The 24,261-nt window shown below is 37.7% G+C and overlaps 1 protein-coding gene across 1 annotated transcript; it reads right to left on the bottom strand.

Annotated features, from left to right (window-relative positions):
- Positions 1–18,667: 18,667 nt before the first annotated feature.
- Positions 18,668–19,975, bottom strand: LOC111476802 (aspartic proteinase CDR1-like). Its single transcript, XM_023120617.1, has 2 exons — positions 19,385–19,975; positions 18,668–19,267 (listed from the first exon to the last, which is right to left on the bottom strand). Exons 1-2 carry the CDS (start codon positions 19,973–19,975, stop codon positions 18,668–18,670), a joined length of 1,191 nt encoding a protein of 396 aa, XP_022976385.1.
- Between the last annotated feature and the right edge of the window lie 4,286 nt (positions 19,976–24,261).

Genomic DNA, 24,261 nt, shown 5'->3' with positions numbered 1-24,261 from the left:
TAAAACACGCCAAAAGTGGCTTAAAAATTTTACATCACGATCACTAACGATGTTTTTAGGAATGTCATGCAATCGTACAACTTCCCTAAAGAACAGGTCTGCAATATGTTTTGCATCATCAGTTTTGTGACAAGGAATAAAATGAGTCATTTTACTAAATCGATCAACCACAACAAAGATGCTATCATAACCTTTCCTAGTCCTAGGTAAACCTAAAACAAAATCCATTGATATATCAATCCAAGGACCATTAGGAACCGGTAATGGGGAGTATAAACCATGTGGTTGAAGCCTAGACTTAGCTTGTTTACATGCTATGCAACGAGCACAAACTTTATGAACATCATGTCTCATTTTAGGCCAAAAAAAATGTTCAGAGAGCATATCATAAGTTTTAGAAACTCCATGGTGTACCATTAAACCACCTCCATGAGCTTCCCTCACAAGTAGCTCACGGATGGAACAAGATGGTATGCAAAGTTTGCCTTTTCGGAACAAAAATCCATCTAACAACAAGTAATTATCCACAATGAGTCCTTTTTCACAAGATTCAACAAAAGGAGCAAAGAACATGTCATGTTGATACAAATCCTTTATGTGTTTAAAACCCAACAACCTAGCATTCAAAGTATTGAGGAGGGCATACCTTCGTGATAATGCATCTGCAACAAGGGAATGTTTCAATAAATTCTAATCACTTAGCATGTCGTCTATTGAGTTTATTTTGTACTCTCAAATGCTTTAAACTTTCATGATCCGTATGAATAATGAACTCCTTAGGCCAAAGATAATGTTGCCAGGTTTGCAATGCACGAACCAAAGCATAAAGCTCTTTGTCATAAGTTGAATACCTCAAAGATGCACCAGTCAACTTCTCACTAAAGAACATTAAAGGTCTTTGATTTTGCATTAATACAACACCTATCCTACTCCACTAGCATCACATTCAATTTCAAAAGTAGACTCAAAATTAGGTAATGCAAGCAAGGGAGCAGAACTCAATTTTTCTTTCAAAGTATTAAAAGCAAGTTCTTGATCTTTTTCCCATATAAAGGATACATTTTTCTTAACAAGTTCATTCAAGGGTGAAGCAATTGTACTAAAATTCTTAATAAACCTACGGTAGAAACTTGCAAGACCATGAAAACTTCTTACCTCACTTACATTTTTAGGTGTAGGCCAATCTTTTATAGCCTTCACTTTCTCCTCGTCAACCTCAACACCATTAGATGAAACTACAAACCTAAGAAAGTTAACTTTTTCCATGCAAAAGCTACATTTCTTTAAATTTACATACAAACATTCGTTTCTTAAAGTAGTCAAAACATTGCGTACATGGGTAATAACTGGAACAGAACAAGGACTCAAACTTTCACGTACATACCCTTTAGCAAGGAGTTCACTTACTTGCCTTTGTATCTCTTCAGCCTCCTTTGGATTAGTTCTATAAGCTGGTCGGTTTGGAATGGGAGCGCTAGGAATGAAGTCAATCTTGTGTTCAATCCCTCTAAGTGGTGGCAAACTACTAGGCTTCTCCTCAGAAAATAAATCTTCAAACTCTTGCAAAAGCACAACAAAATCACTAGGCAAAGAAGGGTTAAGCATGTTAGTAAAGTAACAAGATCCCTTGCACATAAGTACAAGAATAGTCTGGTTAGAGATCAAAACATTCCTAGCCTCACTTGATCTAACATACAAGCTTAGTGATTTGGCTTTTCTCTCTTTTTTTTTCTCTAGGCTGAGTGTTACTCTCTTGCTTTTCCCTCAAGCTCTTTTTTTCACTTGATTCTTTTTCAATCTCTGCTTTTGCATCAGCCTCTTGCCTTTTCTTTTCAAGTTTGCAATGATCAATAAATACATCTTTTGGAGACAATGGAATAAGAGTAGTTTTTCTACCGTTGTGAGTAAAAGAGTATCGATTTGCATACTCATCATACATTACCCGACGATCAAATTGCCAAGGCCTCCCCAGTAGTAAATCTCCAACATGCATGGATACAACATCACATAAAACATCATCAACATATTTTCCAATAGTAAAAGAAACAAGAGTTTGTTGAGTTACCCGTACTTCCCCACAATCATTCAACCATTGAAGCTTGTAGGGTCTTGGATGTGGTCGTGTCTTTAAATTAAGTCTTTTGACCATAATGGAACTCACAACATTGGTGCAACTACCGCTATCAATTACAACACTACAAGGTACAGATTGAACAAGACACCGAGTTTGAAACAAGTTCTCCCTTTGGTCTAGGCCGTCCTCCTTAATGTGGGTGTTTAGAGCTCGTTGAGTAACCAAAGATATATGTGTAGGGTCCTCTTCACTAAACTCCTCACTCTCATCAGTTTCCTCATTTATGTCGTCATGTGCCTCGTCATCTATAACAATTTCTCCCTCCTTGATGGTCATAATTCTTGCATTTGGGCAATCTCTACTATAGTTTCCTACCCCTTGACATCTCCAAAACTTTAAATCTCTATTTCGAACATTAGACTTTTCTACTTTTTCTTTCCCTGTTCTAGAACTCTCCTCTTTCTCAAATTTAGCTTGAGGCTTCTCATTAATCTCTTGATTTCTATGCTTATAATCAATGTTCTTACTATCCCTTTTCCATGTAGAAGTAGAATTGGGAAAAGTTTTAGAAGAATACCGTTGAGACCTTCGTTGGATTTGCCTCTCGATCTTAATTGCAATGTGCAACAACTCCTCAATATTAGAATAAGACTGTAAATCAGTCTTGTCCGCAATCTCTGTGTTTAACCCATTAAGAAACCGCGCCATGAGAGCCTCCATGTCCTCATCGAGTTCAAGTCGATCTATCAATGTATCCATCTCCTTGTAATAATCCTCCACAGATTTGCGTCCTTGTTTCAATGTTTGAAGCTTTTGCGCCATGTCCCGGTGAAAATATTGTGGAGCAAAACGCTTCCTCATGGACTCTTTGAACTCGACCCATGAATCAATTGGTGCTTCAAGATTTGTTCTCCTACTTGACATCAATTTATCCCACCAAATTTGAGCATATTGTTTGAATTGAGCAATGCATAACAGTACGTTCTTTTCATCACTAAAATTATGACAGTTGAACACCGACTCCACCGTTTTCTCTCATTGAAGGTACTCCTCTGGATCGGTTTTGCCGTAAAACTTGGGAAGTTTTAATTTGATGCTCCCCACGTTACGATCAATTCTATCATCATAAGGAACTCGTTGTTGTAAATTATGATACCTTCTTCCATGGTCTCTCCCTTGCATCAAGCCATGACCAACCACATGTGGATTATCCTCGTGGTGATCAGAATTGTCGCCCTCATATGTATCGGTTGAGGGCGTAGGTAGTGGAATCCTCTGTCGAGCTTGATTTTGAATCTCCAATCTGCCTATTCAATCAGTCAACTCTTCTATTCCTCGAATTAGTCTTTCCATGGTTCGTTGTTGGGCTTCTCTCAATCGTGCATCATGAATGTCAGTATTGTCCTCTGGATTTTCCATGCTACAGAAGAAAGGTAAAAGAAAAAAAAAAGGACCTCACAAGCGCTCCCTCACGTGTATTCACTCGTAAATGTAGTTCACTCGTGTTTAGCACTCAACACTCGAATCAATGTGTCACTCCCTTACAAACCACCCTCACAATTGAGCACACACAAATCACACTCCAAAAAACAAATTGGGATGTGAGACAAGCTATGTTATAGAGCTAAGTGCAATTCAAAGTGAATAGACAGCACACTCAACACATACACAAGGGTATTGAAGGAGCAATCCGAATAACGACAAATAAACGAATTAAAGAAAGAAAATGATTAAGGACTAATTTAGACGTAGTAACATATGAGAGTTACATATAATAATCAAGAGGAAAAAAAGAAAGACATTTAACATCAATATACTTTCTTTCTTTCAATGGTTTTTTTTTTTCCTTCTGATTGGCAAAATCTAATCAATTTACCAACAAGAAAATTGATTTAGAAGATCTTAAAGAAGAACAAAGTGTTGATAAGATCCAGATCTAACACTTTAAAGAATATAAGATTTTTTTTTTTTTTGTTATATATTTTTGTGATAGAACATGAACATTCTACCCAAACTGAGAAAAAAAATTATAAGAGAATTAAAAGAGATAAGCGCAAAGAAACATATATCCGATCTTGATCCTGAAGCTCTGATACCAAATGATATGGAAAATCAACCCAAGGAAAAGTATGTAACGGATTACGTTAATGATCAAGATCAAGAGTAAAGAAAACTCATTTCTAAACTTGTGATTCGAATCACTCCACAAGAGGTTTGATCAATACCACTTGAATGACTCTACATGCAAGTTCTAAACACAAGAATTTGCAAAGAAAGTTTAGCCCTCAACAAAGCTAAAATAGAAATTCTATTCTTAATTCCAAAATCTGATGTCTAATCAAAGAAAAGAAGGCTTTATTTAGCCGTTACAACCTATGTGATATATAACTCCCAAATTAAATGGGCTAGTAAATGAAAAATACCCATAACCTCCATATTAAAATGGCTAGTTAATGGTGAAATATAGTAACCTATGTGGATTACAATATAACCTTAACTCCTATATTTAAAACTAGCTTAAATATGACAAACAAATATTTAAACTATAATTAAATAATGCAATTAATAAAATGTGCTTATTGACTCATCCTTGGACTAGTTTCATAAATTCAGCGAAGTTCATTAAATGCAACTTAAAGTGCATTTAATTCATCTCTTTCTTGAAGCTCAGCTTTGCACAACATATAAGGGAGGTCTCCAGCGTCTTCTAGAATTACCTTTGATGAGCTCACCATAGCTTGAATATAACTGCATAAGGTTTGTTGTAGCTTCTTAGCTCTCGTCCTTGTAATTGGACCTTGAGGTATGGAAATTCCTTGGTCGTGGTTCATATCAATAGGTGATTGAAGAGAAAGTCAAGACTACTCAACAAGAATGAGAGTGAGCTACTTTTCCTATTGATTGATTCTTTCTCCTCCCCCTGACTGAACTTTGACTTTATTACCTGACCGGATTTCACTGTAACCGAGGTAAACTCTTTTTTCTTCTTTCACTCTTCTCCTGTAAGAAAGATGAATGATCCTGAACCTCTGCTTCTTTCTCTGATCCTGAACCTGATTGAACTCAGTCTTGAACAAGGTAAAGTCGCTGCAACTAATGAATTTACTCTCCAAAAGAAAGTGTTTCAAGTCAAGACTCAACGCCGGTCCCTTCTCTATTGCTTTCTTTTGATTCTGAGGACTCTGAAAATGAAAGAAAGATTTGTCCTCTCCCTATTTTTTCCTTCATTTCATTCTTGAGGTAAATTTCGTTATTGTGAGTTATTCGAAGAAGGTCAAGCGACTGAAGAGGAAGGAAAGCCAAGACTCAACATTAATGAGACAGATTGAACGAGGTAAACAGGATGATCTGAAGGTCAAGTTCCTTATACTCTCTTCCCTTCTCTTCTTGAACAGTAAACTCGGTAAAGCATATTCTTTCAATTCATTCAATCTTGAACCGGAAAGTGTTGAAAGCCAAGAATCAAGCAAGAGAAGATTCCTGAGACTGAACTACTGAACCGGAACCCATTTATTCTTTCTTTCAATTCAATCAATGAATCACCGGAACAAAAACAGGAGAGGAGAGTCAAAAAGGGGTAAAGCTCCTGAACCTGAACCGGATTGAACTGTAATGTAAAGTGGCTGAGCTCCGGAACCTATTTATTCACAAACACAGTAAACTTGGTAAAGCGGCTGGATGAGAGGAAGGTAAAGCTTCGTAACCTTTGACTCTATTCCCTTTACAGTGTTAATGAATTAGCTTACTTTCCAATCGAGTAAATTCATTCAATCAGGGCAAGATGAATGAGAGTGAACGAACTGAACTCCTTCCCCTTATACTCAATTACCTGACCTATACCTATTTCCTATTTCTTCTTTCACTGTAACCGAATTAAATGAAGAAAGAGAAGCTCATTCACCTCGTCACAATTAATGAGAGAGACTGAACTTCTTCCCCAGAACCAAAACCTTTTCTTTTCTGATATTCCTTTCCCTGCACTTTCCCGTCTCGTAAATGAATGAAATCGTTCACCTTCCCCTGACGAGAAGAAAAGAAGAAGAAGAATCAGAGAATGAATTTCTTGAAGAATCAACATTCATGATCCTGAACTACTGAACTTGAATCTTTTCCTCTATTCCCTTGCTTGCCTTATTGAAGGAGGTAAAGCAGGTAAAGCAGCTGAGGATTGAATTGACTCTCCCTGAACAGTAAATACTCAAGATGAATGAGAGTGAACTCGTTAAAGCTATTCCATTGCCTGAACTCAATAACTTGAAGAACTGTAACCTCTGTCTTCGTCTTCTGCCTTTGACTCTCCCTTCCCCTATGGATTCTTTCACTCAGTAAATGGGTTGGTTCATTCAGTAGCTCTTTTATTGAACGAGATCTCTTCTCTTTGCTTTTCTTTCCTCTCGCTTTCAAGACGAAACAACATTAATTATCCTTCGCTCCTCTCTGTCTGTCTTAGCCTTTATAGCTTTCTTTTATTACCTGACCTTGAACCCATTTATTCTTTCATGAAATCCGGAACAGGAACCGGAAGAAGAAGAAGAATCAGAGAATGAAACATGAATGAGACTAAACAGTGTTTGAATCAATGAATGAAATCCTGAAATAGTCAATGAATTAGCTACTGAACTGATATTACCTGACCCTATTATTCATTCAGAATCAAATTCAATCGAGAGTAAATGAATGAAGAAGAGAATGAAACAAGAATGAGACTTCAAAGTATGTATAGGTTAAAGAATCATCATCATCTCATTCAAGAAAGAGAAGAGAAGCGACTGAACCGATATGTCCCTTCCCTGAACTACTGAACTTACATCTATTTATTCTTGAACTTCCAACACTCAACTCAAGATTAATGATCCTGAACCTGATTGAAGAACTGTAAACACTCTTTCTTTATGAATGAGACAGAACTACTGAACGAACCAAACCTTCTTTCACTCTTTTACTCGGTAAATAGAATAGGTCTTTGATTGAACGAACTGTAAACAAGGGAAATAGGGTCATTCAGTAGCTAATTCATTGACTCTCCTATAAACAAGGGTTGAACTATTTTACGATCTCGTTGCTTCGCTCCTCTCCTCTGATTCTTCTCCCTAATAAAATGATGAGAATTCCTTTCCGTCTTCCTCTCCCTTCGATCTCGTTGCTTCTCTGACCTCATTCCCTTCTTTCTGTAGGTCTCTTTGCTCCTACAAAAACCCATACGGTGTGTCTCCTACTCCTGAACCTATCGGTCTCACTCTCCCCTCTCCTTTACAGGTTCTTTAAATTCAAAGCTATTTTTCTCTTCTTTACAGTCTCGCTACTTCTCTTCTCCCCTCTCCTTTACGGTCTCTGATCTTTCTCCTTACTTAATTCTTGTTCTGGTTCGTTATTCTTTCATTGTAAATTCTGTCTTACTGCTTCTCCCCTCTCCTTTCGAAACTCTTAGTCAAGCCCTATAGCGCCCTTTGTTTGTAAAGGTAAGGCCTTAGTTTTCCCTATCAACCTAATAGGGTGCAGTGCTTTCTGTTTTTTGTTTGTGTGTGCAATAAGGCGATGGTTTGGGATAAAAGCCCCGTCTCCCTTCTAAAACATTGAGAAAGCTCTGCGAGCTTCCCCTTTCCTTTGCTCTATAGAAATGTATGGAAATGCTTGCCCGTTCTTCCTTCCTTCCAAGTCTTGGTCTTGTAGCAAGAACCTCGGCTTCGCTACTATTGGATCGTGAACCAATGCCATATATCAGACTCTAACCACTTAGTTAAGTAGGTCAATGAGAGTTCCTATTCGATTCATTTCTTTTTTCTTCAATGGATCAGAGCTATGCTATTCAATAACTCCCACTAGGTGTAAAGTGACTGGGTTCCAAACCTCACCCTTGAGAAAAAGATATGGAACTTCATTTCTTTCTGTCTTTCTGTTACGAGACAGCATCACGGTTGTTACTGTTACAGTCGACGCTCTGCGTTCATGATACTGGGGTGGGCTTCCTTGATATTAAGGTGGGAAAGCGGTCGGGAATTGGCTGAGGGGAAGAGGAAGAACCTGACCTTTGATTATCTCAAGTGGAACAGGGGCAGTTGAAGAAAGTCGTCTGGAGATTCGAAACCCTGATCAATGCGCAATTTATCAAGATGAGATCATTATTTTCTTGGACATAAGAGGAGATGGGAGTAAGCGGGCGTTCTATATACTATTCAACCCCTTTATTATTCTTTCTTTCATTTTCTAGAAACTTGTGATGCACTTCTATAACCTTGACAGCAAAGTTCACTCCTTTGGTATTGAAACAACTCTTTAGCAGCAGAAATTTCCTTCTTCTTTACTGCTACAACGGAAACCTTCCAATCAGAAGAAACTTCCTCTTTGGCTTTGAAGCTATAGAAAGAAAAAGGCTACTTACTAGCTTTTCGATAGGAGTTTGTGCGTGGGTCCAAGCTCTATAGGAAAGAAAATAGCATAGGCCAGCGGCTACTCTTTTGCGCTAGGAGTTATGTTATTGTCGTTTAGTTTTACTTGCTTGAATTTAGGAGTGAAAAGGAACATCTTTATGAGATGAACGTAATCGATAGATCTACTTTCTTTGGTTAGGACAAATTCACTTGCTTTAGGGTCCTTCACAGAATCTCTGACCGTGCCCCTTTCTCAATGAGTCAGGAGCGAGCCATGCCACATTGCATGGGGCAGATAGTTGATTCTATGGAGAAAGGATCTAATTGATAGAAAAAGCACTGTAAAGATCCATTAGTCAGGTTTTTGGTCGATACAATCAAAACAGCTTACTTATATCATGCTATGCCTATAAGATCAAAATGAAGGAATCTACTTATGGATATGTAATAGGGTGGATACCAGACCATATTGAGCAGCGGTGTAGCATCAGATCCCAAAGACAGTCAGTCAGTCTTTTCCATCTTATGAAAGAAAGGCTTTGTTCAAGGATTCTATATCAATTGATAGATGAAACCGAGATGATAGTTATCTTTCATCAAATTGTAAGGATAGTGGAATGGCTATGCTTTATTCTTCTTCAGGTGGGAGAAAAGATCAAACAGATTTCATTATTCAGCAAGAAGTTTGAAACTTATATAATTCACCTCTTTTGCTTATAACTCGAGAAAAAGGCTACTAGATCTATGAGAAATTTCATTCAATTAGATTCGATATGGTTTGGACAGCAAAAGAATTGACTCTTTGTTGGTTGAGCCGTATGAGGTAGGAAACTCTCAAGTACGGTTCTAAGGAAAGGAAGGAATTTACCTGCCTATTCTGACCAGGGAGAACAGGCCGGCCATTCGATAGGGAGATTCGGAAATTGCGGAGGCTTGATTCAATCAAGCCACTGAGTATTGGAAACAAGCTATACTATATCAATGACTCCTGGTAATTCTATAGAAGCACAAAATTGGTTGAAGATCACAAGGCCTTTCAAATAAGAAAACTCTCTCTCTCTTTCTTTCATAGCTATTCCATTATATTTCACTAGTATTATTAGTTAGCAATTTGTCTATTTGTTATAGTTTGTTGTCCGCATCAGTCAAATCAACTAAAAGGGATCATTTCTCAAGCAGGGAAGAACCAAGCAAGATCGTTCAATTTCCTTTGGTATAAGGTTAAACGATACAGAGATAGATTAGAGAATCCATTTGATAAAAAGCTAATTCTATTTATATAAAGGGTTGATAAGATTTAAAAGATCCGTTGAGCGCCTCTTGGCTATGGCATAATAGATCCAAACACTTGCCCCGGATCCACTTCCAGATCATAATTTCTCTAGTGAATAACTAAAACCAAAATGGGAGATAGCAGAGACAAAGAAGGAAACTCAGTATAAAAATCTCTCATAGGCTCACTAATTACTTCACTATTGGCGGGGCTCTTTGTATGTGTTGTCCGGAAAGAGGAGGACTCCAGGTGCATGAGTGATTATTCGTTAGCCGAAACCAGAAGTCAAAATTGGGGTAGATAGGGCGTAAAACCTTCTTTCGAGGAATGGGCCAGCCAGACCGGGTGATATGAACCACGACCAAGGAATTTCCATACCTGAAGGTCCAATTACAAGGACGAGAGCTAAGAAGCTACAACAAACCTTATACAGTTATATTCAAGCTATGGTGAGCTCATCAAAGGAAATTCTAGAAGACGCTAGAGACCTCCCTTATATGTTGTGCAAAGTTGAGCTTCAAGAAAGAGATGAATTAAATGCACTTTAAGTTGCATTTAATGAACTCTGCTGAATTTATGAAACTAGTCCAAGTATGAGTCAATAAGCACATTTTATTAATTGCATTATTTAATTATAGTTTAAATATTTGTTTGTCATATTTAAGCTAGTTTTAAATATAGGAGTTACGGTTATATTGTAACCCACATAGGTTATTATATTTCACCATTAACTAGCCATTTTAATATGGAGGTTATGGGTATTTTTCATTTACTAGCCCATTTAATTTGGGAGTTATATATCCATAGGTTAAGGTTGTAAGGGCTATATAAAGCCTTCTTTTCTTTGATTAGACATCAGATTTTGGAATTAAGAATAGAATTTCTATTTTAGCTTTGTTGAGAGCTAAACTTTCTTTGCAAATTCTTGTGTTTAGAACTTGCATGTAGAGTCATTCATGTGGTATTGATCAAACCTCTTGTGGAGTGATTCGAATCACGAGTTTAGAAACGAGTTTTCTTTACTCTTGATCTTGATCATCAAGGTAATTCGTTCCATACTTTCCCTTGGGTTGATTTCCATATCATTCCTTAAAAAAAGAAATAAGAAAAGCTCCATCCTTGAGTGAGAAATGGGAAATTCATGGCAAGTGACAATCCCCACCGCGTAATAGTGCACCCACACGTCTTCATCGACCGACGTTGTTTTTTCACCGGAAGACTGAGAGCTAACGATCGAGACTTTCTTTGGGCTATCTGGACACATACTGACTTATACTTCGGGAAATGGTTCATGCATGCTTGTTGCCTGGGGGAAGGAAGAAGATCAAGTAAGGATTGAAATAGCCCTTTCTATTCATTTCTATGATTAGGACCCCTTTTCTTTCTTTATATAAATCTTGACTATTCTATTTGTAAAGATATGGTTATAGGGGGGCGCATTCAATCTTTCTTTGTCTATTAGTTCACAGTTCTTCTCTTCGCGGGGTGGAGCAGCTTGGTAACTCGCAAGGCTCATAACCTTTCAGTCACGAGTTCAAATCCTATCTCCGCTAAATCTCATTGTTTTGTCTCAAAAGAGGTTTGATCTTGGTAACTATAATGACTATTAATATTAGCTTTGTTTTCTTTACGAATGGGAGGAAAAGAATTAGGGGAGGGTCGTTTCATTTCATTTTTGTATCAAGAACGAAGAGGTTCAAGAGATAAGAGAATTAAGGATACCCACCAACCAACCAAACTAATCCAATCCATATCGATGTACCGGAAAATATTACTTGTTCGCCGACCAACCCCCAGGAGAAGCAAATGCAACGGGCACACTAACCAGTAAGATTATTGAAGTACTAATTAATGAGCCAATTGAAAGGCTATAATCATGCTTCTCTTCTAATCCTCCATATTATTAAAAAGACTATTTGATCCCTTGACCAGTCAGCCACCATTTTGATAAAATGTACCCGGTAGAGATTGAAATGTATTCTTCTATATTACTTCCTTCTTTTTTAAGACTTGAGCATGTATGGGATTCAGGGTAGTAGTCTTTTTTTCATTCAGAAATAAGGGGGATACTCGATCATATATATCTAGATCCATATAAATAGACTTCTAGATTTACGCCTGAGATATAGTCTAGACTATAATGGTATCAACTTATATGTCAATGTTCTATTCTATTCGGTGGGATGGAATATAAAGAAAATGGAAATTCTCTTTCGGAGAGATGGCCGTGTGGTTGATAGCTCCGGGCTTGAAAATCGGTTTGGTATAGTGTTCAAAATAAAGAACTATCGAGGGTTCGAATCCCTCTCTCTCCTTTTGCTCGGCAAATAGATTCTTTATTTGATTGGGTTTGTTTCCCCGGCTCAGTATCATAAAGGGGAATGGCTCAGCTAGGTGGGATAGATAGCCCAGCCAAAATAGAAAACAAAGAGTAGATAGAAATGAAGAAAGGAAAAAGGAATTGATCGTTTGAACCTGTTCTTTTCATGACCTGAATCGGAAGAATCCTAGAACAAAATGAGAGGTAGCTAACCAACTTCTAGGAGAGACATAATTGACTGCATGAATTTCGGTAGCTACGCCACCCCCGGAATTGAAAGAACCTAAAGGAGCCCATGGGGCATATATTCCGCAGAACGTCGTTCTTGCCAAGGTTGTATATCTTTGCTTGCCTACTCAAGTCCAAACCATTAGGCCCCCTTACTTAGTGGTTCTAACCAAGGAGCACGCGGATCCAAAAAACGCATAGTCTCTCCCTCCCCCCAAAATGACTTCTACCGGCGGAGAACGCATTAGATATTTACCGAAACCAGTAGCAGTAGGTCCTTGATCCAACCTTAGCTCCAAGACGTTGGTCTCTAACTAGAAATGGAAATGCTTGAGCTTGAGAAGTGAGAAGCTTCGGGTCCAGCCGGCCCGTAAAACTCACTCAGATAAGTATTATTGAACCAGACAAAACAACAAGCAATAAAAGCCAAAACGGATAAAGCACCTAAACTATAAGACAAGTAAGCTTCTCCAGACCATACAAGGGCGAGCCCATGCAAACGGTTTAGTTAAGATATGCCAAATTCCTTCCCCCAAGTATACAAATGGAACCTAACCATACATGCCCCCCCAACCAACTATATCTTTCAAATCGTCCACACTAACAATCCATCCTTCTCTCTCTCTCCCTCAAAAGGTTGAGTAAATAACCAAATATCACAGGCTAAGGGTCAAGTTGGTAATTTTTCTTACATCTCCTCCCCCCGGAGCCCAGGTATCATATACGCCTCCAAAATCAGGTAAGGAGCTTTGAATACTAGAAGAAAAGCAAGCACCTATACCTAACAAAATGAAGTGAATACCCCAACCAAATGGTAGTCATTTTCTTTCTATCTATCTTTCCACACATAACCGAAGAAGGGAAAAGATTCTTCAAGGGTCTCGGGTCCCAGAAGTGCATGATACATAGCGCCAAAACCCAATACTACAGACGGAGGAAATTCAGTGAAGTACTCCAGACGGACACAAAGTACGGAAAGGTGTCTATAACTTCTCCACCAGGACCTACGCCCCAACCTAGAGTAGAGTTAGAGTAGCTAGGTGGGGAAGTGAAGTCAAATTCATCCTTGTTCATGCATGGGCTTCTTTCTCAGGTACGAAATGAGCCACTTCGAATAGGTTCATTGCTCCGGCCTAGAATACGATTAATCAGGCATGGGCTAGATGAGCCCCCAGTAGTTTACTGGATAAATGGATAAGTCAGGCATTCCCGGCACACCAAGCGAAACAAACCGGTTCTTGGTCATGACACCAGCTAGAAAGTTCCATTAAATAAAGAAAGAGCCTTTCCCCGGGGTATAGAACCTCGTCAGGGAATAGAAGGTGTTTTCATGAGGCTGATCTTCAGCCGCCATCCAAGGACGAATACCTTCGGTTAAGAGAAGATTCTGGGTATAGTAGGGTATAGAAAGTCTCAAATTCAGGATCTTCCCTTGCTGCACGGATTTCCTGAGAACCGAAGTCATAGGCACGTAGGTTCAGGGCCAGACCAACAACTCCAAGAGTACTCGGCCATAAAGCAGTTATTGGTACAAATAACAGAAAGAAATGTAACCAACCTTTAGTGGAAAAAGCAACCCCAAAGATTTGGTACCAAAAGCGGTTAGCAGTGACCATTGAATAAGTTTCTTCCTTCAGCTTGAGTTGGGTTAAAAGCACGGAATGTATTTGAAGCATCATCACCATCTTCCTTCAAATAAGGGATTTTCTACGATATCACCATGAATAGCGCATAGCCGAGCAGCGCCCAATCCACCCGCAACCAACTCCCATCATATGAAATGGGTTCAATGTCCAATTATTTCATTCCCGGGAAAAGTAGGATGAATCGAAATATAGCTGCTACACCAAAACTAGGCGCAAAGAACCAACCAGACTGACCTAGTGGATCAATCATCAGGAATACGGAAACAAACAAAGCAATTGAACAGATCGAGCAAGTTCAGACGTACCATGAAACCTATTAGTCCGAACCGTGGAGAGAAACAAAAGTCCACAGACCACCTAATGGTAATGGACACCAAGGAGTCAAATCTATCTCCTTGTGCTTCAGGCCCCATAGTAACAACAAAGAAAGAGTGTGCTAAACTATTAGCAGGAGTCGAAACAGCGGCGGTTAAGAAGTTGCATCCTTCCAAACAAATAGAAACTTGCCAATCCATATGGTTAGGTATACCATTAAGTTACAAAGGGTGTACCCATAAACCAACCTCCTACGACAACAAAATAGGCACAAGGAAAGAGCAATAGACCGGACCAACCTACAAGACCGAACCGGTCCCTCCGTAACGAGTCATCCATAATCTCGAAGAAGAAATCATTTGAGTCTTTGGTCAATTTACCAACGGCTATAGACATAGTGGATCTTCCTATTCAACTAACGTGAACTATTTTCGAACACCTCATAGCATAGCAAGGGCCTTCGAGTCTATCATTTCTGTCTGATTTCTACTGTCCCTTCCTCTTTCTTTCTTTCTTTCTATCTAATGGGTTTTGAATATCTAAATCCTTTTTTGATTGGTCCATAACCTAACCTAGATCAATATTATTCACTCAATACTGTACTGCTGGTAAAGTAAATTCAAGTCTCATTCCCCTTCTCCTTTCTATTCTTCGTCACATCGTTGGACCATCAAAGAATATGGAAAATCTTTGGCACATAGATTGATCTTATCCTCTATTATCTGATCTTCTCTGTTTGTTTGGAAAGGGCTCATATGTTGTGACTTGGAATAAGGGTTTCTCTGTGGCGAAAGGGAAATAGCCATCCAATTTTCCTATAGAACGTCTACAACCAAGAGGATTGAATCGGAAATCTCGCCGGATTCCTGTATGTGGGCCAAATCAATATGAAAATGCAATCAAAGGGATCCACTGTTCTAATTTCATCCTTATCGGATTTGAACCGATGACTTATGCCTTACCATGGCGTTACTCTACCACTAAGTGAAAAAGGCCGACCTATTTGATTCAATTTCTGAATAAGCCACTAGCCCCGCCCAATGAATTGCATGTATATAATTATTAGAAATGAGAAGAAAGAATGTACATAAATGGATCTTATCCACTCGCTCATTCAGGAACGGAAAATGGGATTACTCTATCTACTGAGTATAGGTAAAATGGTTTATTTATTGATATTGGATTTGATCAATTCATTGTTTCATCATAAGACCGAGCCTAATTCAATTGATGAGCCTCACCCTAACTCAATTCATTTGATTGAGACATGTACACCCACGAATTGAATATGGATCCATTCACCAAATCATTGAGAAAACAATTAGACTTGGATGGCGAGAACCCCATTTGAAATAACTTGTTGATCCCTATCCCTCTCTTCCCCAGTTAGTTCCTACCTCCTTTTCTTTCCTTTTCTTTGTCTTTCTTGGTTGGATTAGTGTGAGATCGAAATATACCTACCTAACTTTATCTTACCAATGAGTGAATCAATGAGATTAAGTATGAGAAATTGAGGTTCATCCCATTTATAGCATATGGGAAACCACCAATAACTTCCGGAAGGAAGGGTACTAGCCTTCGAATTATTTCAATCAATAAAAGAATAATCTAGTTAGAATTCTATGGAATAATGATAGACAGAAAAATCCTTACGAATTGCATCATATGAGTCTATTCTATTTATACTTTTCGGATAGTCTGAGTATGATGGCAGTCGGGCAAGTATGCCCCCATTGTCTAGTGGTTCAGGACATCTCTCTTTCAAGGAGGCAGCGGGGATTCACCTTCGCCTGGGGGTAGGGTACTCCGAAAGGAAGTGGATCATGGATTATGAATAAGCTTGGAATGGATTCTTCCCAGGTTAATGCGAGAGCGGTTAATGGGGAGGGACTGTAAATGGCAATATGTCTACGCTGGTTCAAATCCAGCTCGGCCCACTAATTCGCGTATCCCACCATAAAATGATATGTTCCATTTGTCCTTCGCCAGAACTGCTGGATATGAAGGAAGGAATATTAACCCCTCCCTCTTTTTTGATTGATTGCCAGATAGATGGATTATCAATCAATTTGACAATAACGACTATGAATCCATACTCCTCTTACTAAAGTAACTGTCTCCACGCATATCAATCTATTCCTCGCGTCTCTGTCTGGTAAAATATGCCAATTCGAATAAAAAATCTACATGAAAAGGTTTGAAGGAAATGAAATCAACAACGTGTACACTTGATTTCCCCGGGATTGTAGTTCAATTGGTCAGAGCCCTGTCAAGGCGGAAGCTGGGGGGCCCCGTCAGTCAGTCCCGATGGATCCAAATCCAATAAAAACTAATAGGGCAATTTCCATTTCTTCAACGAGTATTGATTGATGGGAGAAAGCCATATGTGCCATATGCGAATTACCGCAATTATTGGTAGCATCATATTCCCGATTCGAATGAATACAGTATTGGGTCTAGTTGATTGGCCCGATTTAGATAATGAAATAGATTACTATACGTTTCCGGGAAGCACATACACAAAGGGAATTTAGACGATACACAAAAAGAAAGGAGTGACGTCAACTATGATCTAACTTTTAGTCTGAAAGCAAGCAAGAAAAATATATACGTTCCGTTCAGGCTCCGATTTTGTGTAACCTCAATTAGCCAGTCAATTCAATTACTAAATTACTTGGAATTAGAAATAATCTATCTCATTCTAATCTCACACTGAACTTTTGATATATACGTCCCACTACTAATGAAAGGAAAGAACATATTAATACAAACAAGAAGAAAAATGTCATAAAGATTCAAAAAGGAGATCAATTGATTTTAAGTCTGTTGCATTAACCACTCAAGCACATCAACATTTGTTAGAAAAACTATGTTTAATTTTATAAATTATGTAAAAGTCAAATGGTCAATTTGACTTATTCTTTGTGGAGATTAAAGGGGATCGGGAATAAATCCCGTCCACAAACATATCGGGATTGAATCCCGGCCACAAACATCTTTTGTCGAGAGACTATAATTACCCACAATATGTTATGTAAAAAAACAGATTCGTTTATGAATGTAATTCATATCTCAAATTGAGACGTTTCCCTTAGAAATCCGAGCATCATATTTGTCATTTCTAAGTTTCAAGCAATTCTTCTGGTAGAATTGCACCCGAGCCATTCAATCAAGCCTTGATCAAGTTAGATTGTGGAGTGACTCAATTTAGAACAAGGTTTCAAATCTTACTTCTAGATCTTCGATCGTAAGAGGTAATCTAATTCTAGCCTTATCTCTTGGTTGATCCAAATTTCGCATAAGAAGGTGTTAATTACTTTGATTCAAGGGTTCTTGCTAAAATAAAAGCTTGGATCATTGGGCTAAGGATTAGGTTGCCTTATTACTAGAGGCTCGAGCATACATTGATTGGCGTTGGAAAGTGAGTAACGCACAATCGCAAGTTCGCTGCTATCAAAAGTGCAATTGTGAACGGGGCATGCCTCACCAGCCGAAATGCGCCATGTGTCGAACACTGATTCTGTTGCGCTCCTCCGTACGCCAGCCGACGCTTGGTGGTTTTCTTCTCTTCCTCCTGCGTTTTTTCCAAATTTCGAGAAACGTGAGTTTTTAGCGTTCTCAATCCATTTTCTTTCGATTTTTAAATCTTCCAATTCATAATCCGAATCGCTTCACGAATATTGTAGATCTCATATTCTATTTCTCCCATATATGCTTCTTATATTTTTTTGGTAATCACACGTCTTATTATTCGAGTTCGAATTTGTAGAAAAATACGAGTTCTTACCGAAAATAGTGTTTTCTTGAAACATCGATTCGAACGGAAATCTCGACCACTTTCACTCCAAAACTTACGAAAATCACACTCCTAAGGGTAAAAGTACAAGAATCACTCAAAAACGTCACTAGCACACCAAAATTTCGATAAACATCTCGATCTAGACATTCGCGGACTAATCTTAAGTTCTTAGACATTTTTGACGAAATAGGGAGGTGCGATTCGTGAAAGCACCTTGCCTTGGACTACTGAAGGTTTAGGTTGAGGATTCTCAAATCTTCGGTGTCGATTTTTTATCAGATTCTTCTCCTCCAACCTCAAAACCCTAATCTCCTTTCTCAGATCTTCGACATCGATTCCATCATTGTGCCTAAATTTTGGAAATCGTAAAAGGTCTCTTGAATTAGAGTAAATTTAATTATATTATTTCACCACTTAAATAAAAATAATTAATAATTAATGTCTAATTTTACCTTAAAATTTGTTACGGAAAATTACTAAAAAGAAATCAAAGAATATTGACTAAAGTAGAATATAGTTGTGCATATATTAATAAATGCTTTCCAAATTTTATGAATAAAACAAACTTAACGTCACCTCAAAAGTGTTACGAGGAAAGTAGTAATAGTTATAAAATAACGTATTGTTTTCAGGCCCAAAAAATCTCAACCAGCTTTGGTGCAATCAGTGGGCTTAAACGACACGGTCATATTGTCAATATCATACCCAACCAAAAAATTTGCCATCATACTGTTCCCAATGAGTGCGTCCTTGTCATCAACACCCATCGCGGTGAAGCAAAAGGACCCATCCGGCATCTTATTGAAAGTCTGAACCGTACTCAATCGCAGATCCACGCCGCCGTCGAAGTGCAAAGTCATCACCAAATCCCCCAAATTATCTTTGTAGCAAAGAGTATCATCGTCAATGGGCTTCGACGGGATATGCCGCCGAACTTCAGCAGCTAATCGTCCGTACAATTCTTTGGGGAGGAGAGTCGGCGGCGTGCCGGTATCGAGAACCGCATTCCCCTTGACCGGAGGTCCCGACGTACTGTACGGAACGAGGGTTTTTCTGACGGAGATTCCCGTGAGGGTGAGAGAGTAAGATGTCTGGTCGGATGTTCGAACGAGTTGGGCTGTGATGACTCCGGGTCCTTTAACTTCAGAACCCGACCCGATAGAGAGGCTACTTGAGATTCTCGGGTCGGTGTTGTATGGCATCAGACAAATGGAGAACTTTCTACCGCCGACCGATGGACCTATCTGTGAATATGAAGTTACATTAACTATAAGGTTTTGAACTTTATAGTTATTTAAATAAGATGCTAATAATGTTTTTAAAAATGTTAATAATAATTGAAATTGATAATATATATATACCTGAGAAACGAAGGAAATCGCTCCTCTTCCAAATCCGATCAATCCCATTTCATTGGCATTAAACGTTCCACTATTATTATGTCCGCAACCAAACACCACCCCAGGAAACGGCGTCGTCGCTCCAGACCTCGAAGTTACAACCATTTTTTCACTCGCCAATTCTCCCTGCGTAGATCTGCTTCCATATCTATAGCTGTACTTACACGTGTCGGTGCTGGAGCATGCCGCACCAAACCCCCTCAAATGGCACTGCGGCGACTTGCAAGAAAGGGTTCGAAAGGTTGACGATTTTGAAGGGTCGTAAATTGGATTCGTTTGCTGGTAACATTTCGCACATGGATGATATTGAGCCCAAAATAAATCGCTGCCAGTGTCGAGGATTGCATGCACCTCTGTCGGCGGCGTTCCGACGGCGATTTTCACTATAAATTCGCTGGTTTCCGGCCAAATTTGTGATTTGGCTGCCATCGGCAAAACGTTGCCGGGTGAGAGACGGCGGCGGATGAGTTCCAGCTTGAAACCACCGCCTTTGCCGGCGGTGGACTCGGCGATGGAAAGTAGTGTGAGAAGGAGAAATATAGTAGGCGCCATGGGATTGCATGGATTTTAAAATTCTTTGTTTTATTTGTAGGCGTGAGAGAGATAATGACGTGGAAATTGAAATTATTACATAGAACTAGGAAAGGATGGCCGTGTTTTTGGTAAAGCTCACTGTTTTTTTAATATAAAAATAAAATGTTATTTAAGTATTTATTTAGTTATTTCTATTTACTCAAATCCTATTAAATTTTCATATTTCCAACCCTTTATTAAATTTAGTTTTAATCTAAATAAGGTAAACAAAAATATTTAAATATGAGTATATTTCTTATTCTATTTTAATAATCTATCTTTAAATTAAATAAAACTATGTAAAGTTTTAAAATTAAGTAATTTTTTTTTAAATTTTTTAAAAAAGCAGTATTTCGATTATTAAAAATAAAATCTTTTATTTAATTTAACTAATTAAATAAATTTAATGTATTTCTGGATGATTAATTAACCATTTATAATCATGTACATTTATTTATTTTGATTAACTAGAAATTAAAATTAGATCTAAATAATGTAATATCTGAATATTTATAATTCTATTTTAATAATTATCTTGGAATAAATGAATTAAATAAAACCATATAAACTTTTAAATTTATCTTATATATGGTAATTTATTAATTAATTAAGGATTATTATTATTAATTATAACTTTAATTCTAGAAAGGAAAATACTTTAATAAAGTGTCCAAAAAAAAACCTAAAATAAAATAACATAATGAGTACGTTAATAGTCAAAGTTAGCAAGGTTGAGAAAAGTTTTAAAATTGTGATAAATAATAATGAATGCTATAATTTTAATTTTTAAACAAAAACTCATATCAAACCACGTTTTAGAACACAAGGGTAACTTCAAAATTGTTAAAATCATTTCAAGTTCAAAATTATTTTAAAACATATTTTAATCATTCAAATAACCAATTATTATTTAACTTTACATTTCATAAAAATCGATTTTGAATATTTATAAGAATATCAATTTTGAATATTTATAATTATGTTATTGTCATGACCCAATTTTCGAGGCTTCAAAAAACCGAATCGTGACTAAAAAGACGAAATAAAAAACAAATAAAATTAAAAAGAAAATAAAATAAAAGATAAAAATCAGATAAAAATTAAAACAAGAAAAGGAACGGTATGAATATTTCATCAGTTTTATCGATGATTCTTCAAGGTATGGCTATATTTACCTAATGCATCACAAGCTCGAAGCTCTTGAAAAGTTCAGAGAGTATAAGACTGAGGTTCAGAATCGATGAGGAAAAACTAGGTCATCGAATGAAAAGAAGTTCATGGTTAGCTCAAGATTAAGATCGAGTTACCTAGGTCATCGAATGAAAAGAAAATCAGTCTCAACAGTAAACTACATTATAAAGTGAGAGTAATTTTCTTCATGGTCCGATCTTATGCAATACTCATTGCATAGGACGCCCCCACTCACATGTCTTCGCATGTACAATTTAGTGATCACATTGTTTATGTCATATACAAAAGTGGGCCACATCCATAGTGTCCCTAGGATAAGGTACTCAACCATATCCCTGTACTATAGATCATTTTGACTATATACTTGAAATTGATCCACTCTTATGTCTCTACATATAGTTCAAGTAATCATACTATAGTCAGAGTGTTCTTAGTTTATTCGATTTAGATTAATAATCGTAAAATTCACTTTATTCAATAGCAATCTTTATTGAATAAACATCGATAATAATTTTATTGAAAATAGAATATGTTTTGTTCACAAACTATGAGTTTTAGGACATAAAACCCAACAAGGGGCACATCAAAGAAGAACAAGGTATTCTTCTTTATAAACGGGTTACAACCGTGGGCCAAAAAAAAAATACACGAGAAAAATATCCAAGATCTAGCTACCGCAATTGCCAGCGCCAAGAGACTCCTAGACTTTGGGAACGAAGCGGGTAACCAAAGAAGAACAACATAGGCTCCAAACACTGGGACAAAACATATAAACCGCAAGGTCATTGAAATGGAAGCCCCAATAGGCCAAACGAAAGTAACGACAGACCAAGCGGGTGGACAGACAGACCTCCTTAGAACAATCAAGCGGGGCATCTTGATAAGATAAGAAACCACTACAAGGGGAGTAAGATTCGGATTACCTTGTTGATCGAATATCTCAAGACAAGAACATTGTTTGAGATTCGAATCACTCCACAAGCAAGATCGATCATGTCTAGCTTGAATGATTCTTGTTGATCAAATATCTCAAGACAAGAACACTTGATTGAGATTCGAATCACTCCACAAGCAAGATTGATCACGTCGAGCTTGAATGATTCTACATGCAACTTAAACTACATAGAATTGCAAAGAAACTTAGCCATTGGCTAAAGAAGAGCACAAATGCTTCTTTTACTATATTTTCCAAGTCTCTTACAAATACAACATACATGGCTTTATATAGCCTCAAAATGAAACTACTAAAGGCATTCCAAGAGTTGTAACATTCATACTTAATGGCCATAATTAACCATTATGTAATTGTAACCTATAGTAAATAAAGTCTTAAAATACATAAATGAAATACAATAACTCTAAATTGTAACCCACCCAAAATTTATAACAATCAAACTTCATTCTTCTTCAATGTGGCATGAATTGAAACATCTTTTGATAATTTTGACAACCTTTTCTTCACATCTTCATTGAAGTATATTGTATGATTGATGTCTTTTGGTTCATATCATTCTCCACTTCTTCAAGAGGATTCGTCCTCGAATCTATTTGTGAAACTTTGCTGCAAAAAATAAGTTATGGAAATACAAAGGACCTCATAACACTCTCTCACGTGTATACACTCAAGGAATTTTAGGCCACTCTGTTTGCACTCATTTACACAAATGAATCTCTCATCCTCACCTCTCAAATTTTCTAGTAGAGCCCAGATTTGATTTTCTTTATTTTGGGTCGATTAAAAACTAAAAAGATAAAAACAAATTGAAAAGAAATGCAAAGGAAACATATATCCGATCTTGAGCCTTAAGCTCTGATACCAAATGATAAGATATGGAACCACTACAAGGGGAGTAAGATTCGGATTACCTTGTTGATCGAATATCTCAAGACAAGAACATTGTTTGAGATTCGAATCACTCCACAAGCAAGATCGATCATGTCTAGCTTGAATGATTCTTGTTGATCAAATATCTCAAGACAAGAACACTTGATTGAGATTCGAATCACTCCACAAGCAAGATTGATCACGTCGAGCTTGAATGATTCTACATGCAACTTAAACTACATAGAATTGCAAAGAAACTTAGCCATTGGCTAAAGAAGAGCACAAATGCTTCTTTTACTATATTTTCCAAGTCTCTTACAAATACAACATACATGGCTTTATATAGCCTCAAAATGAAACTACTAGGCATTCCAAGTCGTTGTTGGGATCGCACAACAACGCACACACTCGATCTAAATGAACACAAAGAATAGGATAGAGAAAATGCAAGGAGAACTCTGGCTAAAGGATTTATATTGATAACTTCAAGTATGTACAGTAAGAGAGAATACAGAGAATACAGAGAATACAAAAAGTACATTTTCAAAACTCTACCCTACGGGATATTTATATAGTTCAGTTTACTATATATAGGTTTACCAGATTTAACCATCTACTATATATAGTTATTTACCAAATATAGTTTTACCAGATATAAACGTTGACCAAGCTATAAATAAGACATAACCTAACGGTCCTTAAAAAGATCAAGGCTACCTTCTATAGAGTTGCGCTACCCACATGGATGAAAATTCACCCAGTTATTCATGTGAGCAACTTGAAGCCCTATCACCCTGACCCAGACGACGATCAGCGAAATATAATCACGAGACCAAGCATCGATCTGAAACAAAGATACACCGAAGAAATAGAGGAGATCCTAGCCAACAAGGTTAGGAAGATAGGAAGACCTATACGGACGATTCGTGAAGTCCTTGTCAAATGGAGGAATCTCCCTACGGAGGAAACCAGCTGGGAACGCGCCGAAGATCTGGACTCCGCCGCCACCCACATCAGCATGTTTGAAAGTAGTTGGTTGATAGGGACGTCAACCAATTAGGTGAGGGAGGATCTCACGGTCATGCTCCTCATCCAAGGCGTGTTGCCAATGTTAGGGGGTGAAAGCAAGATCCGAAAGGAAAGAGCTCTGTACTCGAGGGTGAGAAACCCATGAAATAGGTTGTCCCTAAAGCATCAGTGAAATAAGGAAGGAAGCAGAGTCAAAAGATCATGAGCAAGAGCTCCTAGG

Source organism: Cucurbita maxima, unplaced genomic scaffold, assembly GCF_002738345.1.
Source record: "Cucurbita maxima cultivar Rimu unplaced genomic scaffold, Cmax_1.0 Cma_Scf00001, whole genome shotgun sequence".
NCBI classification, from domain to species: Eukaryota; Viridiplantae; Streptophyta; class Magnoliopsida; order Cucurbitales; family Cucurbitaceae; genus Cucurbita; species Cucurbita maxima.
This window is presented reverse-complemented; position numbering and strand designations above follow the sequence as displayed.

Excerpts from the sequence above, each read along its gene's own strand:
- LOC111476802 (XM_023120617.1), bottom strand. The coding sequence starts at position 19,975 with ATGGCGCCTACTATATTTCTCCTTCTCACACTACTTTCCATCGCCGAG. Across the intron at positions 19,268-19,384 it reads CGATTTCCTTCGTTTCTCAG|ATAGGTCCATCGGTCGGCGG; the intron begins GTATATATATAT and ends TCATATTCACAG.